The sequence below is a fragment of the Maniola hyperantus genome, chromosome 7 (genome assembly GCF_902806685.2).
Source record: "Maniola hyperantus chromosome 7, iAphHyp1.2, whole genome shotgun sequence".
Taxonomy (NCBI): Eukaryota; Metazoa; Arthropoda; class Insecta; order Lepidoptera; family Nymphalidae; genus Maniola; species Maniola hyperantus.
The window spans coordinates 16,460,572-16,478,624 of NC_048542.1; the positions used below are offsets into that span (position 1 = coordinate 16,460,572).

General features: G+C 41.1%; 1 protein-coding gene across 2 annotated transcripts in view; it reads left to right on the top strand.

Moving 5' to 3' along the window:
- The window catches only part of LOC117983527 (kynurenine/alpha-aminoadipate aminotransferase, mitochondrial), a 154,650-nt gene that overhangs the window by 4,058 nt on the left and 132,539 nt on the right, over nt 1–18,053 (top strand). For both annotated transcript variants that reach the window (XM_069499983.1, XM_034970095.2), the window contains 4 exons: nt 1,612–1,872; nt 3,786–3,965; nt 6,176–6,373; nt 6,487–7,271. In XM_069499983.1, coding sequence (XP_069356084.1) covers nt 1,612–1,872; nt 3,786–3,965; nt 6,176–6,373; nt 6,487–6,696 — 849 coding nt within the window. In that variant the 3' untranslated portion in view covers nt 6,697–7,271. The remainder of the gene's footprint in view (nt 1–1,611; nt 1,873–3,785; nt 3,966–6,175; nt 6,374–6,486; nt 7,272–18,053) is intronic.

Sequence of the window (18,053 nt, forward strand, 5' to 3'; positions counted from 1 at the left end):
GGTGCAAAAACTAGAACTCGAATGGAGCGCACTCCACAAATAAACGGACAGGTTTATAAGGCGTCCATATTATAAAACCGGTCAAGTGCGAGTCGGACTCGCATACGAAGGGTTCCGTACCATCGTACAAGAAATAACACTTTTTAATTTTATTAATTTTCTTGGCGGTTATTTTGAAATTTCTATTATTCGTTGTTGTAGCGGCAGTAAAACCTATACATTCTGTGAAAATGTCAACTGTCTACTATTACGGTTCACAAGATACAGCCCGCTGACAACAGACGGACGGACAGCGGAGGCTTAGTAATAGGGTTCCATTGGTACCTTTGAGGTACGGAACCCTAAAAAACTCCATCGATAACGAAAAAGGCTCTGTAGGAGCACGGCCGCGCTATTAACTCAAGAAATCTTGGCATTTTATCCGAGGCCGTGGGGTTTCATTTTTGAAAAAAACGGGCCGAATTATTGAGAACCACCTCTTTTATGGAAGTCGGTTAAAAAGCATGATATATTATACGGAGCTATTTGAAAATTGAAAACAAATTTTGTATTTTTCGTGGCCAAATTTTTCGCCAGTTTACCCAATGGTCCAATGGTCCAAAGTTCTGAACATTTTTTGTTTCAGTCCCGTAGGTTCGACTGATATAGAATATACGAAAACATAGTAGGGTAGGCATATACAGGTCGCGGCAGAAATTAATGTACATCGGCCTTTAGAATGACATGTCGGCTTTGTAGAGCATTGTCTATGCCACTCATACCTACTTATATGACGTTGTCGTTCTCAACGACAGGGACAACGCTCTACAAATCTGGTCCTCCTAAAGGTCTCCTAAAGGTCGATGTCGATACTTTCGGCCGCGATATAATAATAATAATTAGATAATATAAAACATGCTCAATAAACAGATAATATTGATAATATAAATTTAATTAGAGATGTAAGTGACTACATGTGTTTACTATGACGTATCTATGCGATAACTGATAACAATTAATTAATTAAATGTTAATTCACGATCATTAGTCATGGCACCGATGCACTACCGAGTACCGATAAACCGTTGGATTATATTTTAACTTCTAATTGAGCTTAGATTTGAAAGTAGGTAATCCTAATCTTTAATGTTTGAATGTTTGTTAGATCCTTTACGCAACATTAATTGTGCCTAGCGATCTGGCTGAAATTGTGCCTAGCGATCTGGCTGAAATTGTGCCTAGCGATCTGGCTGAAATTTGGAATCACTACCCCTATTAAAAATGCGAAAGTGTGCTTGTTTGTTTGGTTGTTGGTTTGTTAGTTTGTTCTTCAATCACGTCGCAACGAAGCAACGGATTTTTTGCATGAGTATAGTTTAAGAGCATGGAGAGTGACATAGGCTACACTTTTTATCCCGGAAAATCAAAGAGTTCCCACGGGATTTTCAAATACCTAAATCCACGCGTACGAAGTCGCGGACATTATCTAGTTAATCTAGCTGGAGTCCTTTATAAAAGACATGTTTTTAATGCACATGGGTACCTAGTTATTATTATTAGGTTTCGCGATCTCTTCCAGGCAACCTAATAGAGCAGATGGTTTTTTGAAAATAAGCGGAAGAGTTGTTTCAGCTAAGGCCTTACAAACCTGACATCATCGGCATCCCGGAGGACGAGGACGGCATGATCCCCGACACCCTGGAGTCGGCCCTCAACGAGCGGCTGACCCGGGGGCTGCCGATGCCCAAGATGCTGTACCTGATCCCCACGGGCAACAACCCCACCGGCACCGTGCTGCCCGAGCCCAGGCGGCGGCAGATCTACGAGCTGGCGTGCAAGTACGACCTGCTGATAGTGGAGGACGACCCTTACATGTTCCTGAACTACACTGAAGTGAGTTGTGTGACCTATAGTACGCGTCAGGTCGAGATGGCCGGAGTATGAGGCAGGGGGACCCCGCACCGGGATAACGCGAGGCCTGAGGGTTCGCCCTCTCGACTATAGCTGGATATTGGACCTACCTAGCTGGATAGGTCCAGCTAGATAGGTCCAATTTCAGGAAAAAGTGAGCCACCGAATCCAACTCGGCCGAATCCAACTCGGCTGGGCAGCGTTCAGGAAGCTTCGAGATATCTTCTTGTCCAAAATTTGTCAATTCTTGAAGACCGGTCTCCGAACAGCGCATTTTACCGGAGATGGCATACGGATTCGAGACATGGTCGCTAACTATGGACCTCATAAGAAAGCTCAGAGTCACTCAGCGGGCGATGGAGTTTTTGTACGTGATTAAATCAGAAATGAGGAGATCCGTAGGAGAATCAGAGTAACGGACATAGCTCAGCGGGTTGCGAAGCTGAAGTGGCACTGGCTATCTTGCTATACCACCACAACGCGTTGTGGCGAGCAAGAAAAGCCACAATCTCAAAGACCACTAAACCAGAACGAAATTGGAGCACCCCGATTCCACGCAGTCTTGTCTGTACCGTTCTGTCTGTCTGTCTGTCTGTAGATACTACTGTTTAGGGTACTGATTTTTGACTCACACTTGGCCGGTTTTATTTTTATGTTTTTGATTTATCGTGCAAAATGATGAAAAAATATGATTGCAATACAGAACTTTCGGTGGGCAAGTCTGACTCGCACTTGGCCGGTTTTTTTATTTATCACAATAATTATTATCGTTATCTTTTGCTTGTTTATACCTACCTAGTACCTACAGTACTTCTTAATTAAGAGGAACACAAATTATCGTGAATAGACGCGGAACCATAGATAACGAATAGATACGGCCATCAGCTTCCTATTCCTGTACTGTGTCCGCATTCCACACACAAAAGTCTGTATTTATATAGAATAGATCTTCCTAGGCGTATGAACCTGTCTATGTCTAGTTTTTTTTAATAAAGAATATTAGCCATGTTAAATGAACGGGCGGGGTTCGAACCGTCGACCTTTCGGTTTTCAGTCTACTCCTTTACCGGTTGAGCCTCAATAGCTCAACCGGTAAAGATATTTTCATAAAGATGTTTTCTTTTTCTTCTTCCTTACCTTATCCCACGCTACGTGGGGTCAACACAACATGTCTTCTTCTTCCACTCACTTCTGTCATCCGTCAACGTATTATCCACTCCTTTTTCACGCATACCCTCTTTCACGCAATCCATCCACCTTTTCTTTGGTCGTCCTCATTCTAGGTCAACGGGAAGTACCCTATAGGTTTTTTTGACAGACACGACAGATGGACAGATAGACAGATAACGAAGTGATCCTATAAGGGTTCCTTTTTCCTTTTGAGGTACGGAACCCTAAAAAGTGTTAGAGTTGAGTTTAAATCCGATATCCTTAATTAGTTTATACGTGGCATTAGAAAATTAACACATTTGGTAGTGTGGCGGTTGCCACAGTAGAAACTAGATGGCGCTGTTCAATCGATAACATTTCATGACGTAGTCCCGAACAAATGTACCGCCGATAGTACTCGCACTAACGGAGTTTTCTGCAATCTAGACTATATATAGAAGTTTCAAGACACAACCGTCGGCCCAGCTGGCGCTTCCGAGCAAGACAACCGCTCGGTGGGAGATCTCCCTTTGGTACGGTCGAGCCCGCACACCGCTCCCGTACAGAATCACCCGTATCACAATTAAGTAGTTAGGTATAAAGAGCGACACAGTAGTCCAGCGCCTTTATCCCCCACTTGTGGTACAGCCGTGCCACTGCAGTCACGAGACCCAGTCGATCCAGATCTAGTCCAGTCCAGACCCCAGTCCAGATCTAGTCTGCAGTATTTCTATATTTGGTTCCAGAAAGTGCCACCATCGTTCCTCTCGCTTGACGTGTGCGGTCGCGTCATCCGGCTGGACTCGCTGTCCAAGGTGGTGAGCTCGGGCCTGCGCTCCGCCTGGATCACGGCTCCGGCCGCGCTCATCCACCGCGCCGAGCTGCACATGCAGGCCGAGGTGCTGCACCCCTGCACCCTCACACAGGTACACAGGCTCCACTTATCAGAACCATCCTGCACCCACACGTATGCTAAGACAGCCAGCAGCAAACTTGGCATCCTTAAGAAAGTCAAACAGCGCGTCACGCCGGAACAGCTTCTAACTTTATACCAAGCTTGGTTCGATCGTGAACGGAGTACTGCAGCCATTTATGGGACGGCTCTGTCAAGTGTCCAGTACTTAATAAGGGATGATTTGTAAAAAAGTCCCTCATTTTTCACGTTATATCCATAAGTTACATATAAGTTGGTACCATTGATGTTGGAATCCCCCTTACTTGGTTATTTACTTTCGATTAAAAATTAAAAATCCTTTAGCAATTTTCTAAAAGCCGAGCGAAGGCGGGATGGGGCAACTAGTCTTGTTTATAAATCCTTGAGTCCATGACCGGTACGTAGGTGCGTCACCGTTATCAGTAACAGTAATAATAACAATTATCAGTAACAACTTGACGGTTGACCCCGAACACGCAATCCGAAAATCATTGTTTATAAAAACACCAAAAACACTATAATATTATAATAACACAATCGGTAAAACCATTATTATCGTATAATACTTATATCTACATGGGGGTGATAATTACTTCAAGAGATTATAAGTTTTAGGCATTTCCGTTGTTTTGCATTCGAGATTTTTCGGAAGTGTCTATTAATTAAACATTTGTTCTTTAATTTGGGGTCTGCCGTCTAGGCAAAGTCCATTGTCTGCACGCAAATTCCAAAATCTACATCTTGTTGAAAAGAGATATTAGAGAGGCAGAAGAGGGAGAGGCCGCTCACTAAGAAGATGTTCTGACCGATCGATTGAAGCAGTTCAAATCGGGCCAGTTTTAAACTATCACTAAATGGAAATGGAAACAGCTGATCCGTTCGAGGCTGGGAACTTGCCAGGAGCACGATCTTCAGTAATCAAGGAACGACCGGAGAGAGAAAGTTAATTAGGTCGCAGTAATTAATAAATACTTAATTACTGTCGCAGTCTTCTGCTAAAAGGGAAAACTCATCGATTACATAGGTTTCCAGTATTGGCATAGTTGCTCATCTCTTACTCAACTTACGCGAGGCTTTTTTTATTCATGATAGGCAAACCACACCTGATGGAAAGTGATGGTGAGGTAGAGATGGGACGCATTTACCTAAAAGATGCCTATTCACCCTTGTTTTAAAGATACCCGGGTTGTGATTGTTAAGAAACACAGATCGTGGAAGAGTAGTATTCCAAACCTTAGCCATGCGTTCCTATGAGGAACGTTGACGACATAAGTAACTCGCCCGACGTCTTGCGGTTCGGTGGTAAAATGGTGAAGGGGGGACAAGATCGAAAAGTTCCTGAGCACACTCTCCGAAATATATCCTTTAAAACACCGATAAGCCGGTGACTTTGCAAAACATACAGTTTAAAAAATAATCGCTTGGAATATGGGAATCAATAACACTTTTAGCATGCATTTACAGTTTACACAAGTAGATATAAGTCATAGGATAAATTAAATTGCTGTAATGTTTAATCAATAGTCTCATTAGCATTGAATTAGTTAATTAATCTTATCTTATGACGTCATCAGCGTTAATACCGAACACTTGCTATTGGACAGGAAAATAGGCTGAGAAAATATTTTGTGAATTATTAATCTCTGTTCTTAACTTTATTAAGAATGATTAATGATGACAGAATTTAATGTATGCCTGAATGTACTGATCAAGGGTATATCCACCTTATCTAAATATACCTAAAAGAAAAAGGCGACTGACTGACTGATCTGTCAACGCACAGCTCAAACTACTGCACAGATCATATTATGGATCGTGCTGTGGGATGCAAATGACGTATAGATATCCGTTAAGAAATTTTGAAAATTCAAACTTTAAGGGGGTAAATTAGGAATTTAAAAAGATTTGTGATTATGGTATGATATTAGATACGGCATTAGAATTACTACCCTCATCTGTTATTTATCGTGAGAGAGAATATAATTAGGTATGGAGATAATGACGGATTCATCGCAAATACTTAGGTTGCCAAATCAAAACATGGCGCGTGGATAACAGCCAATAGCGAACGGGCGCGCGCTATGATTGGCTGAGATATTTTCAAAAATAAGATTTCTGCGCAAGTACATCAGCGTAACGTATAAATTAAGTATAAAAGTGGTAGTACCGTAGATACATAAGTACTTGTTTCCCTCCCTCCAGGCAATCACCTACCACCTGATGAGGAACCGCAGCGCCTTCGCGTCTCACCTGGTGTCGACGCGCTCCTTCTACGCGCACCGCATGCGCGCGCTGAGCGCCGCGCTGCGCGACGTGCGCGACCTCGTGCACAGCAACGACCCCGCCGGCGGCCTGTTCCACTGGGCGCGGGTCCGGGACGTCGACGACGTCTACAACCTGGTGAGACCCTTTGGCACCCTATAAAGCGAAGGCTACTCAACTAGCATCAAAAAATTCCTGTTTGATATGGTCTATCCAGCGCTTAGTACCTACACAGAGATCCCTGGTTCCAGGTGTTCCGCACGGCATTCGACCGCGGCCTCATGCTGGTGCCCGGCCAGGCGTTCCTGCCCGACAGCCGCGCGCCGTGCCAGCACCTGCGCCTCACCTTCAGCAAGATCGCGCTCGCAGACATGCAGCCCGCCGTGCGCCTCCTGGCGGACGTCGTGCGCGTCGAGCAGAAACTCGCCAAGCAGCAGCGCAGGCGGGCCACGGAACTGTAGACGGCGTTAGTTTATAAGCTGCGACGGAGGTTGGCAACTCACCAATAGATGGCCTTACAGGCTTAATGCAGAAACTCGACAAGCAGTAACTATAGATGGCGCTAGTGGTACAATTGAGATGATCTATGAACGAAATTGAATCGTTAGGTTTAATTAATTACCTGGATAGGACCTTAATGAATTAGTAGTAAATTGTATTTACCAAAAATATGTTTTTTTAATAGGTACCTACTTAGGTAAGAATTTAGAATATTTTAAAAGTGTGAAAAGCTTTTTAAATAGGTTACGTAAACTAAATTTAAGGTTTAAATTAAATTAATAATTTTAAGCTTAATTCGTGGTTTAACGACATATTTTAATATTGATAACGCGTAGGTACATACCACGATTAATCTGATGTTTTTATTTGTCGATAATAATATTATGGTGTACCCAATTGCACGGGTCGTGATCACGACGCGACGGGACTGTAGTGCTGCGAGAGATGACGTTCGAGCTGTCATGGACGACCCGTCTGACCACGGCGCGGTGGACCCGTTGAAATATAGACAAATAAAAACATTAGATTAATCGTGGTATGTATTTACATTTAAATAAGTAAAATTAGTTTTTAGAAAATAACGATGTGGAATATAAGCCGAGAGTAAGTATTAAAATATTAAACACATTCCGTTTTTAATTGTGATTGAAGATTTCTTCCTTCAGTTTTCTAGTATTAATTTATTTAAGAAGCTGTGATAGCCTAGTAGTTAGGACGTCCGCCTCCTAATCAGAGGTCGGAGGTTCGGTCCCGAGCACTTACCTTTAATTTTGCAGAGTTATGTGCGTTTTGGGTAATTAAATACTTATCATTTGCTTTGAAGGAAAACACCATGAGGAAATCTGCATGCCTGAGAGTTCTCCATAATGTTCTCAAAGATGTGTGAAGTCTGCCAATCTGCACTTAGCCAGCGTGGTAGACTATGGCCGAACCGTTTCTTACTCCCTGTAGTGAGCCGGCGGTGCGTTGACCATGATGATGATGATGATGATGATGATGATGATGATGGTGATGATGATTTAAAAAGAAAATCGCATTTAACAAAAACACTTATGTCGGTAAATGTTTGAATCTAGTTTCATGTAATTTTATGAGAAATAAAAGTGTAGAATTTTTTTTAGAGCTTTTACGATTGTTTAGCTACTAGACGCTAGATGTCGCCAGTTAGAAGCTATCACTGAGCTATCGTCTCCATCAGTACCCTTATTATAAATGTGAAAGTGTGTTTGTTTGTTGGTTTGTTGGTTTATTGATTTATTGGTTTGTTGGTTTGTCCTTCAATCACGTCACAACGGTGCAACGTATTGACGTGATTTTTTGCATGCGTAATAGATAAAGACCTGGAGAGTGACATAGGCTACTTTACATCCCGGAAAATCAAAGAGTTCCCACGGGATTTTTAAAAAACGTAATTCCACGCGAACGAAGTTGCGGGCATTATCTAGTGTTATAATATTTTTAAGTAGGTTTCCTACTTTAACGTTACAGAATTTATTTGAATGAAGATTGACATAAGGATATAGATCAATCAGTTAACACTGGAAATCTACTCATGTGCCTGCACACCAGAGGCACCGCCAAGCCAATGCGTTGCCGGCCTTTCAGGATTTGTTGCTAACCTTTTTATTTAAATACATTTTCAGGTGGAATAAATAAAAAAGGCATGTGACTAACTGCAGTCGGACAAGAACCCCGTTAGAGCCCGTCAGCTTCCGCGCCGCATTGGCGCAGGTGGCAGGATCCGACACGTCATCTACCTATAGGTAACGACAATATAGCAGCAGCAGCAGTACACAGCCTCGACGGCGACACCACACGTCATCGCACATCCTCAATAAGCGATCAGTTAGTTGCCCTTTGAATCTCTTCAGCGACACACACAGAGTAACTTGGGAACAGGGCAACAATATAATATTATGTAAGTATTCATATTTACTTTTCGTTATTTTTATTTCATCCATTACTCGTTATTATAACGGCGAAAGTGTGTCTGTCTGATTGTCTGTCTGCTAGCTTTTAACGGATGGCCGTTTTATCAATTTTGACGAAATTTGGTACAGAGATAGCTTTCAGCCCTAAGAAGGACATAGGTTACTTTTGATCTCGGAAAATGAAAGAGTTTCTACGGGATTTTTGTAAAACCTAGAAAGCTAAGTAAAGTGGCCGGTTACAATCTTAAGTCTTCACAAAATATTATATCTACACAAATTATATTAGGTATAGGTAAATTATTTAATTTGTTTATTTTTACACATTTTGATTATCGATTATTGAATACCTATGTAAAATTATATACCTACCTATGTATCTAATTTACGTAAACTTAAAACTAAAGCTATACGAGGGTTCCAAATGCGCGCTGCGAGGTGATTCGCTAGCTCAGTGTTTAACAGTGAATGATAGCCACCGAGCTTATTTGACTTTGGTTGAATCTACATTGCTGCTTCACTGAGTGGTATTAAAAATGAAAATATTTTTTCGTGGAAAACTTTCAATAAAATAATTTATATAAATGTCAAATGAGCCCGGTGGCTATCATTTAGTGTTAGACACTGAGTTAGCGAATCAGTAGGCTGGTCTGAGAAGGCTGGGTACTCTTTTTATTATCATCTATTCACAATATCACTTAAAACTTATTTGATCATTCCCAACCTTATTCTTGTCATTCATATAAATAACCCTTCTAGGATTTTACAATAAGTTTGCATAAAGTCAAAAAATAATAATGTCTTGATGATGAGATGCCTCTACCGCGTGTCTACTCTGTGCACACTTTCTCATTATTAGCGCAAAGAGTTGTTTTATTCCGTCGTCGCCGAGTTAGCTCACAATTTCCCATTTAACGCTCCTCACCGCGCTTTCACGCTATTTTAAACTCTAATCCCAAGCAATAAGATCCGATCTCATTTTCTCATAATCAACTGTAATATCATCCTGTCTTTAACGTAGAAAATTGCGCAATTTTGAACTCTAAAGTTATACACTTTAAAGCAGTAATTTGATTAGTGGCGTTGTGTTCAGCAATGAAAGCTTTTTAAGCGGGCAATCGCTCAGAATTAAGGAAATAAGCGAGTTTAATTGGCAAGCGATTATTCGTAAGCGATTTCGCGAATGTAAAGTCGGAATTAGTTTTCGAGATTGCAATGTTTGTCGTTTCATTTCGTTTTAATTTTCTTGGAGTTGTTTGGAATGCACTTTATATTGCTAGTTAGCTGTTAGCTGTTAGCTGTAAGCTGTTAGCATCAGCTGCGCTGCAGTAGGTAAGCCGACGAGCCCCTACACCAGGTTCAGGTCAAGGGCGGATCCAGCTTTGGTGCCAGGGGGGGGTCACATAGTCGTGGTCAAGTCACAACATCTCGACCTCTTGCGACAGGTCGAGTTGGTAATCGGGGTATGACGAGCGGCGGTTGGGGGGGGACGCCCCGCACACCCGCACGCAGGGCCGTCTTTAACCTATTGGAGGCCCTGGGCACATTAGAATAACGGGGCCCCTATGATCTTGACAGAGTAGGTACTATTTTCTTGGAATAGGCAAAGAAAGCAGATAAGTCACGTTCAAGACGTATTATAAATGCGAATGTTTCTATCTATCTGTTACCTTTTCAAAGTCCATATTCTAAATCAAAATTTGGTACTATTCAGAGATAGTTTACACTCGGAAACGGCTTTTTATCCCGGAAAATTAAAGGGTTCTCACGGAAATTTTAAAAAACTAAATCTATGTGGACGAAGTTGCGGGCATTAACCAATACAAAGTAAAAGCGCGAGCGAAGCGAGCGCGAAATTTTTCATATATTTACGATAAAATCATAAGGTAGCTACTAATATTATAAATGAGAAAGCGTGTCTATCTACTTATCTGTTACCATTTGACGGTCTATCTTTTTGACCAGGTACTACACAAAGAAAGCTTTCGTCCCGGAAACCTGCATACACTTTTTATGCGGAAAATCAAAGAGTTCCTACGGTTTTTTGAAAACCTAAATAAATGCGGACAAGGTTGCGGGCGGGCAACAACTAATACAGAGCAAAAGCGCGAGCGAAGCGAGCGCGAAATTTTCTGTCTGTCTATCATCTTGTTAGGTACTTTTTCACGGCCAAATGTAGGTAGGTAGGTACTACTCAGTGATAGCTTGCATCTCGGAAGGGATTTTTAATCGTAGTGAATCGTACGTGCGAGCGAAGCGAGCGCAAAATTTATGACATTATTTACAATAAAAGATAAATGTCAGAAATATTGTATTACGATATAGATAAATGCCAAAAAAATTGTACTAAAAACTATAAAGTCATCTGTTGTATAAAGAATAGTTCTATTATCTTTAGGGGTCCCCAGATGCAACGAGCGCTTGGATAATAAAAACTTTACTATAAATAATAAACGTAAAGGACCAATCCGACCAATACATTATAGGTATATAATACATATTATTTTTTACTTTTAGAGGTTTTTACTGTCGGGAATTTTTTAAAAAGTGTGAAAAAGAATGAAATATTCTATCATTTGCGTAAAGGCAATAAAGATCGGATATAAGACTATTTAACAATCTCTACGGTCCTTTGTTTGAGATGGCTTTTTTGACCGTTGATTTTATCGAAATAAATATGTTTTTGGGTATTAAAATATCGGTTGGTCTGTTATAGTTTGGTGATCTGGCAGGGACTACTGGGCCCCAATCGATCGTGGGCCCTGGGCAAGTGCCGTGTGATGTTCTTCAATCATTGAAGAACGTCACACGAAATGTGACATCTCGATGAAAGGTAGCGGTGGCGCGGTAAAATTCAAATTTTGGATGCGTTTGTTCGCAAGAACATAATGTTTTTGCCATCATACAAAATATTATATTAAATTGATTAAGTATTGAAGGAACTTACATAAAATCTAGGTATATAAAAATATAAAAAACATTATGTTTAACAATTATAATTAGTGGTCCACCTAGGTCCTGGACGCAGCCCAGGGGGGGGTCATGACCCCCGTGACCCCCCCCTTGGATCCGCCCTTGGTTCAGGTACCTAGGTATACTACTCAGTTCAGACTCAAAAGGCCAACAGATCTACACTCTAGATGTCCGCGTGGACTACACAAATTTCAAACCCCTATTTCACCCCCTTAGGGGTTGAGTTTTCAAAAATTCTTTCTTAGCGGATGCCTACATATCTAATAGCTATCTGCATATCAAATTTCAGCCCGATCCGTCCAGTAGTTTGAGCTGTGCGTTGATAGATCAGTCAGTTACCTAGTCAGTCAGTCAGTCAATCACCTTTTATATATTTAGATTAAGCTCATTTCACACTATCGGATATAAATAATATTAGGTATAGTTCGGTCAACATAGACATTACAATAATTGGCACAGAGCTAACAATTGGTACGAATATTGAGAACAGCAATCGATCGACCGATTCAGGTTCATTTATGTTATGCTGTTCCCAACATTCGTACCAGTTTTTAGCTCAATGCGAATTGCTTGAATGTCTATTTTGACTGGACTTCATACTTATAATTTATATCCCGTACTGTTAAATGATCTCTCATATTATTTTTTGTCCATAGAAGTTTATTTCAATAAACCAATATAAATGTTTCGTTGTTCACTTTTTATTTTTCTTCTTTTTTGAAACTTCTGGCATAAACCCTTCTAAACTTAAAATATACAAGGTTAAACTGACTGACTGATCAAGGTATTGGAATCTTACGTCCTAAGTAGTCCAATCTGGATCTAACGTAACGTAATGTACCTACCTGCTCCTCATAACAAATGATTTTGTGTTTTTAGCAAATTTTTAGAATGCTACTAAGTAACTAAGAAAGGATTTTATAAATTCCATCCGAATCAAGCCAGAGTGGATCCGCTGGTAAATTATGAAATCCCTTTTTTTATAGTAATCAGTGATAAAGAGATTTCTTAATTAGAAACTCCAAGTACTTAGGTAGTATACCTACCTACCTAAGCCCTCTCGAGGCGGCAGTATTCCTATCACAATGCACGGTAATTGCCAGATTATCGCTGAAGCTCGCCTGTGTGTGCTGTGTGTGCTGTGTGTTGTGTGCAAACAAAACTGTACAATGTAATTCCTCTTCACATTTTGCGCAATTTCGCAAAAAATTGTTTTGTGTCAAATCTAACACCTTATAATGATAAGGAACAAATTTATCGACGTAGCTGGTAAACCTTCTGAAATACGAAAAAAGGATTTCTTGCACATGAAATAAGAGCGAGTAATTTTAATTGAGAGAAAAAAAGGAAATTGTCCTTCTCATTGGCGGTTTTGCACAATTGTATGTTTGTCGCGGATTAGCAAACTTTATTTGCAGTTGTATCCAAATGTAACACTTCTTATTTTGATCGAAATAAAGCTTACATTTGCTTGGCACTGTTTTCAGCATCGGTAAATTTGTGATTGTTTCTCGTTGTTTGGAGCATGTTTAGAGATTTGTAAAGGGATTATTGCGTGTGTAAGAAACTGATACAGTTGTTCCTAAGCTGAAAGACGTTTAGGCGGAGCGTTTGATTCCGTTTTAATACAAAAAATAATAAGCTACTTAACGACCTTCGCTTCAAATTACCTCTTAAAAGTGCATTGATAGTAGATAATAATATGGGCAGTAGGTAGGTACCACTCAATAGGTTCGAGTAGGTAACTTTCAGAATTATGACCCTTTGTACCCAGTAGTGGTCTGCTGTAAAATCCTTCCATGGTAAAATCCAGAGGCCCATTATGTAAATATACCTAAAGGTAACACGTGTGTGTCTGTTTGTTAACTGCTTACAGCTAAAATGCTAAACCGATTACGATACAGTCGGATACTAATAATAAGTACCTACCTTAAATAATACCTATAGGCGTGTGAATGGTTTCACTCAAGAAAATACACGATACATTATATTCACAGATAAATCCATAAGTATACCTAGATTTTGAACAACTACTACTGTCATGAAAAAGTAAATACTTAAGTAGGTAGGTACCTATACCTCTCTAGCTGATACTAGGGACTTCGTCCGTCAATTTAGGTTTTATAAAAATTCCGTTGGAAGTTCTCAAAATCCTTTCTTCAGATGTCAACGTTACAGGGAGAAGCTACGTACGAAATCTCAAGTCGATAGTAGCCATCGGTTTTAATACATTGATAACTATCTCAGACAGTCTTTATAAGCGAAAGTAATTGTTCAAATAGAGTTTGTAACCACTAAATTAAGCTGACTCCTAGTTCCACTGTAGTAACAGTGACAAAAAGAGTCAATGCAAGTAGTGAGTGTAATTGCGCGCAAATGAAATTGAGAGACAACGCAGACGGGAAATGGAAAACTTGACGCGATTAACGACACTCGCTCATTGTGCTGCGAGTGGGCCGCGCCACGAGCGGCGGCGTGGGCGGCCACGAGCGGCGGCGGGGGCAGCCACGAGCGGCGGCGGGGGCGGCCACGAGCGGCGGCGGGGGCGGCCACGAGCGGCGGCGGGGGCGGCCGTTGTAGCGGTAGTGACAACAAGAGTTAAGTTCTAAGTGACGCTATGATTCTCAAAGAGAGTGTAGTCCGCCAATCAGCACTTTGCTACCGTGACGACCTAACCATTCGCACTCCGAGAGAAGACCTGTGCTTGGTGTATGGGAGCTGTGGCTGTGCTCGACCGTACCAAACCAAAGCGAGATCTCCCACCGAGCGGTTGTGTTGCTCAGTAGCGCCAGCCGGGCCGACGGTTGTGTCTTGAAACTTCTATATACTTATTATAGTGCAGATTGCTAAACACTCCGATAGTGCGATTCAGATTTATGTGTTCTACTTTCATTTCCGAGGAAGGTACCCTTGCTGCCATCTAGTGAGAGCTTTGTCAGGCTTGGGTTTTTTTCTTCATATATTATGTGCGAGAAGCGCTATCTGCTTGCGAATGTGGCGACATCTTCATAAACGGGTCTGCGAAGGGTTAATCATAATAACGAATATAAATGTAATGAATATAATGAAATATGCAATTTTACTATAAGACTACGTGGCAGTTTCTCATAACCTGGGCTCCACGCCTGACGCCACCAACATGGGATGCTGAATGCATTTTCTTTATGACTTCCTCAAATGCAATGCCTCGCCTCATCGGCTTTTAATTTGAAGCGGACGCGAACACACCATTTACTTTTTGTTATAGACGGAAATGTTTACAGCTCCAGTCTACCTGCCGCCACTGCCGCATACATTGGGATTCAGATTTTAATTGATTCTGAGCAGCCTAGGAAATAATACATATCTATCTATTATCTACATACCTAATAAGATAGGCGTTTTAGTAGTCCGTGGTCCGCGACTTCATTAAGTAAGATTAATATACCAAGTGGGGTACCATAATATGAAAGGGCTTTATCTGTACATTCTAAAACAGATTTTTATGCATTATAGTTATTGATTTATCGTACAAAATATCGAAAAAATACGAACCTTCGGTGCACTAGTCTGACTCGCACTTGGTTGGTTTTTTATATATACCTATAGATAAAGTAATAATATAAAAGCCCCATACATTTTCTCTATTACATCGCATTACACCACAATAATGAGCATTAACAGTAATTTTGTATAGGCTTACACATTACGCGCTAATCTGTTGACCTCCTACCGAGTTATCCTTCTAATAACCGTTTGTATGGGGCTTATGACACTGCGACGCCTAACAAATACATAATCATACTCCTTTATACAAATGGAAAATATTCACAAGCGATTTTAACCTTTGTACAGTTGGAATATTGGGGTTAGAATTGTGTGAATGGGTTTAGCGTGGTGGTGACGTGTACGTAATGGGTTTTGCAATAATGGTAATAGATTATGAGTGGGACATTTCACGGTTTGATGCGCGGAGAATATGGAACGTATTTCTTTATACATGGTGCTCGGGATTTTCTACGATGAAAAAACGTATTTTTTTTAAGGGGTTCCGTATCTTCAGAGAAAAAACCGGCCAAGTACGAGTCAGGCTCGCGCAACGAGGGCTCCGTACCTACTACAGTCGTATTTTTTCGACATTTTGCACTATAAGTCAAAAACTATGATGCATAAAAATAAGTAAAAATCTGTTTTAGAATATAGGCACAGATGAAGACCTTTCATATGATACCCCACTTGATATACTTAGTTATCTCACTTCGAAAGTTGAAAATACTAATTATTACTTAGTTCGTGACCACAATTTAATTTTTTTGTGTGATGTAACCACAAATTCACGGTTTTCAGATTTTTCCCCGAATGTCAGCAATAAGACCTACCTTCCTGCCAAATTTCATGATTCTATAGGTCAACGGGAAGTACCCTGTAGGTTTCTTGACAGGCAGACGGACAGACAGACAGACAACAAAGTGATCCTATAAGGGCTCCGTTTTTCCTTTTGAGGTACGGAACCCTAAAAACGTTAGAACCAAGCTGGATCCCCCTGTACATCGGATCCCGGAGCGTGGATACAACGCGTAATTCGTCCCTCGCTAACGCATTAACACCTTTTTGTGAAGACGGATCAAATGCTGCCATTGTTGTGGTGTTGTGGGGGGGAGGAGTACCACTAATGGCTCTATTTTGTGTTTGTACGTCATCATCATCGCCGGCTCACTACTGAGCACGGCTCTCCCCTTAGAATGAAAAGGGTTTGGCCATAGTCGGCCATGTGCGCATTGGTAGACTTCACACACCTTTGAGAACATTATGAAGAACTCTCAGGCATGCAGGTTTCCTCACGGTGTCTTCCTTCACCGTTAAAGCAAGTGATCTGAAAAGTAAGAGGTGCGTGCCCGGGGTATAACCTCCGACCTTCCGAATAGGAGGCAGACGGCTTAACCACTGAGCTATCACGGCTCCCAATTATACTTATACCTACGTATAACATGGGAATACATGGAACAACTGCTACGTTTTTTTTCCTCTTTATTTTTTTTGAGGGTTAAGTCATAGCTGACTATGTCACCCCCGTAAGATAAACATCACATCATCAAAAAACAAACAAAAAATAAAACATTTTAGGTAAAACAACAAAAAAAAAACACAAACACATTGTTAACACATATCTACTAACTGCTAGGTATAAGCAATGTTTACAGTCTAGAATCTAGACCTCGGCAACAACACAACATTAATCATCATCATCATCATTAATATAGCTGGAAATGGGTCCCGTGCAGGGATTTCCACACGCCACGGTGTTGCGCCGCCGCAATCCAGCGGCTCCCTGCGACTACCAACGCTGCGCTTACCGGTGCGAGGTCGCCAATCTAGCACCTTGTCAGTTGTCACACATCTATCGTGTTTTGGAACTAAGTATGTGCCCTGAACTGTTTAGGTTTAGTTTAGACTTTAGTAAGTCCATAATATTCTCATCTATAATTAAAATTTCCGCGCGCCAAGATTTAAATTGTAATCTCAAGACGTCCATATTGGCAATATACAGTAAGGTTACACGCTCGCCGGCGCCAGGTGTCACGAGGGGGAGGGGGGGAGGGGGGACTGAATTCGATTCCCGGCTATTGAAAAGTTTCAAGAGGCGAAAAGCTTCGACAAACGACGCTAAGTGAATTTCGTGCCCTCGGAAAACGCAGGACCGAACTCCAAAATACCTATTTTTGCTGTTTTTCTTTCATTAAAATGTATTTTTTAGTTTTCGTCTGTCTGTCTGTCTGTGCAGGCTTCACCCTGAAACTACTCTACGGATTTGAATGCTAGATACTATAAGTATACCTATTAGGTAATACTCCGGATAAACAGATAGGTAAGTTTATCCCGAAAAACAATATGGCTCATTCGCGATCATGAATGATATTTTCGATGTCAGGTTTCCTCCCGATATTTTTGTCGATTTCGATGATCATAACCAATTTTGTGCTCTTTTTTACAATGGTTTAATAATATATATCAAGATAATTTCATATACATTTAGGGAAGTTATTAGTTTCGTAGCTGAAGGATCGAGCTTCCTCATCAGGTGTTGCAAAATCAGGTGCGATTTAGAAAATATTGAGCGACTGAGTGATTTGTGGTGCGACGATCTCAGCTGACATTGACACTTTACTTACCTAAAAATGTCGCCACAACATGCCACAATCGTCTATGACGTCGCGTAGGCATCCGCTAAGAAAGGATTTTTGAAAATTTAAACACTGAAGAGATGAAATAGGGGTGTAGTCCAAACGGACGAAGTCGCGGGACTGCGAGATGATTGTAATAGTCCAGTTGGGTTCGGTCCATAGCACGGGGAAAGACAGAGTGGACTCTGTGAATCAGAGCGGCACCATCGAGAGAAAACACTTCGAGCTCACTGTAGAGACAATCTGCAGTACTTA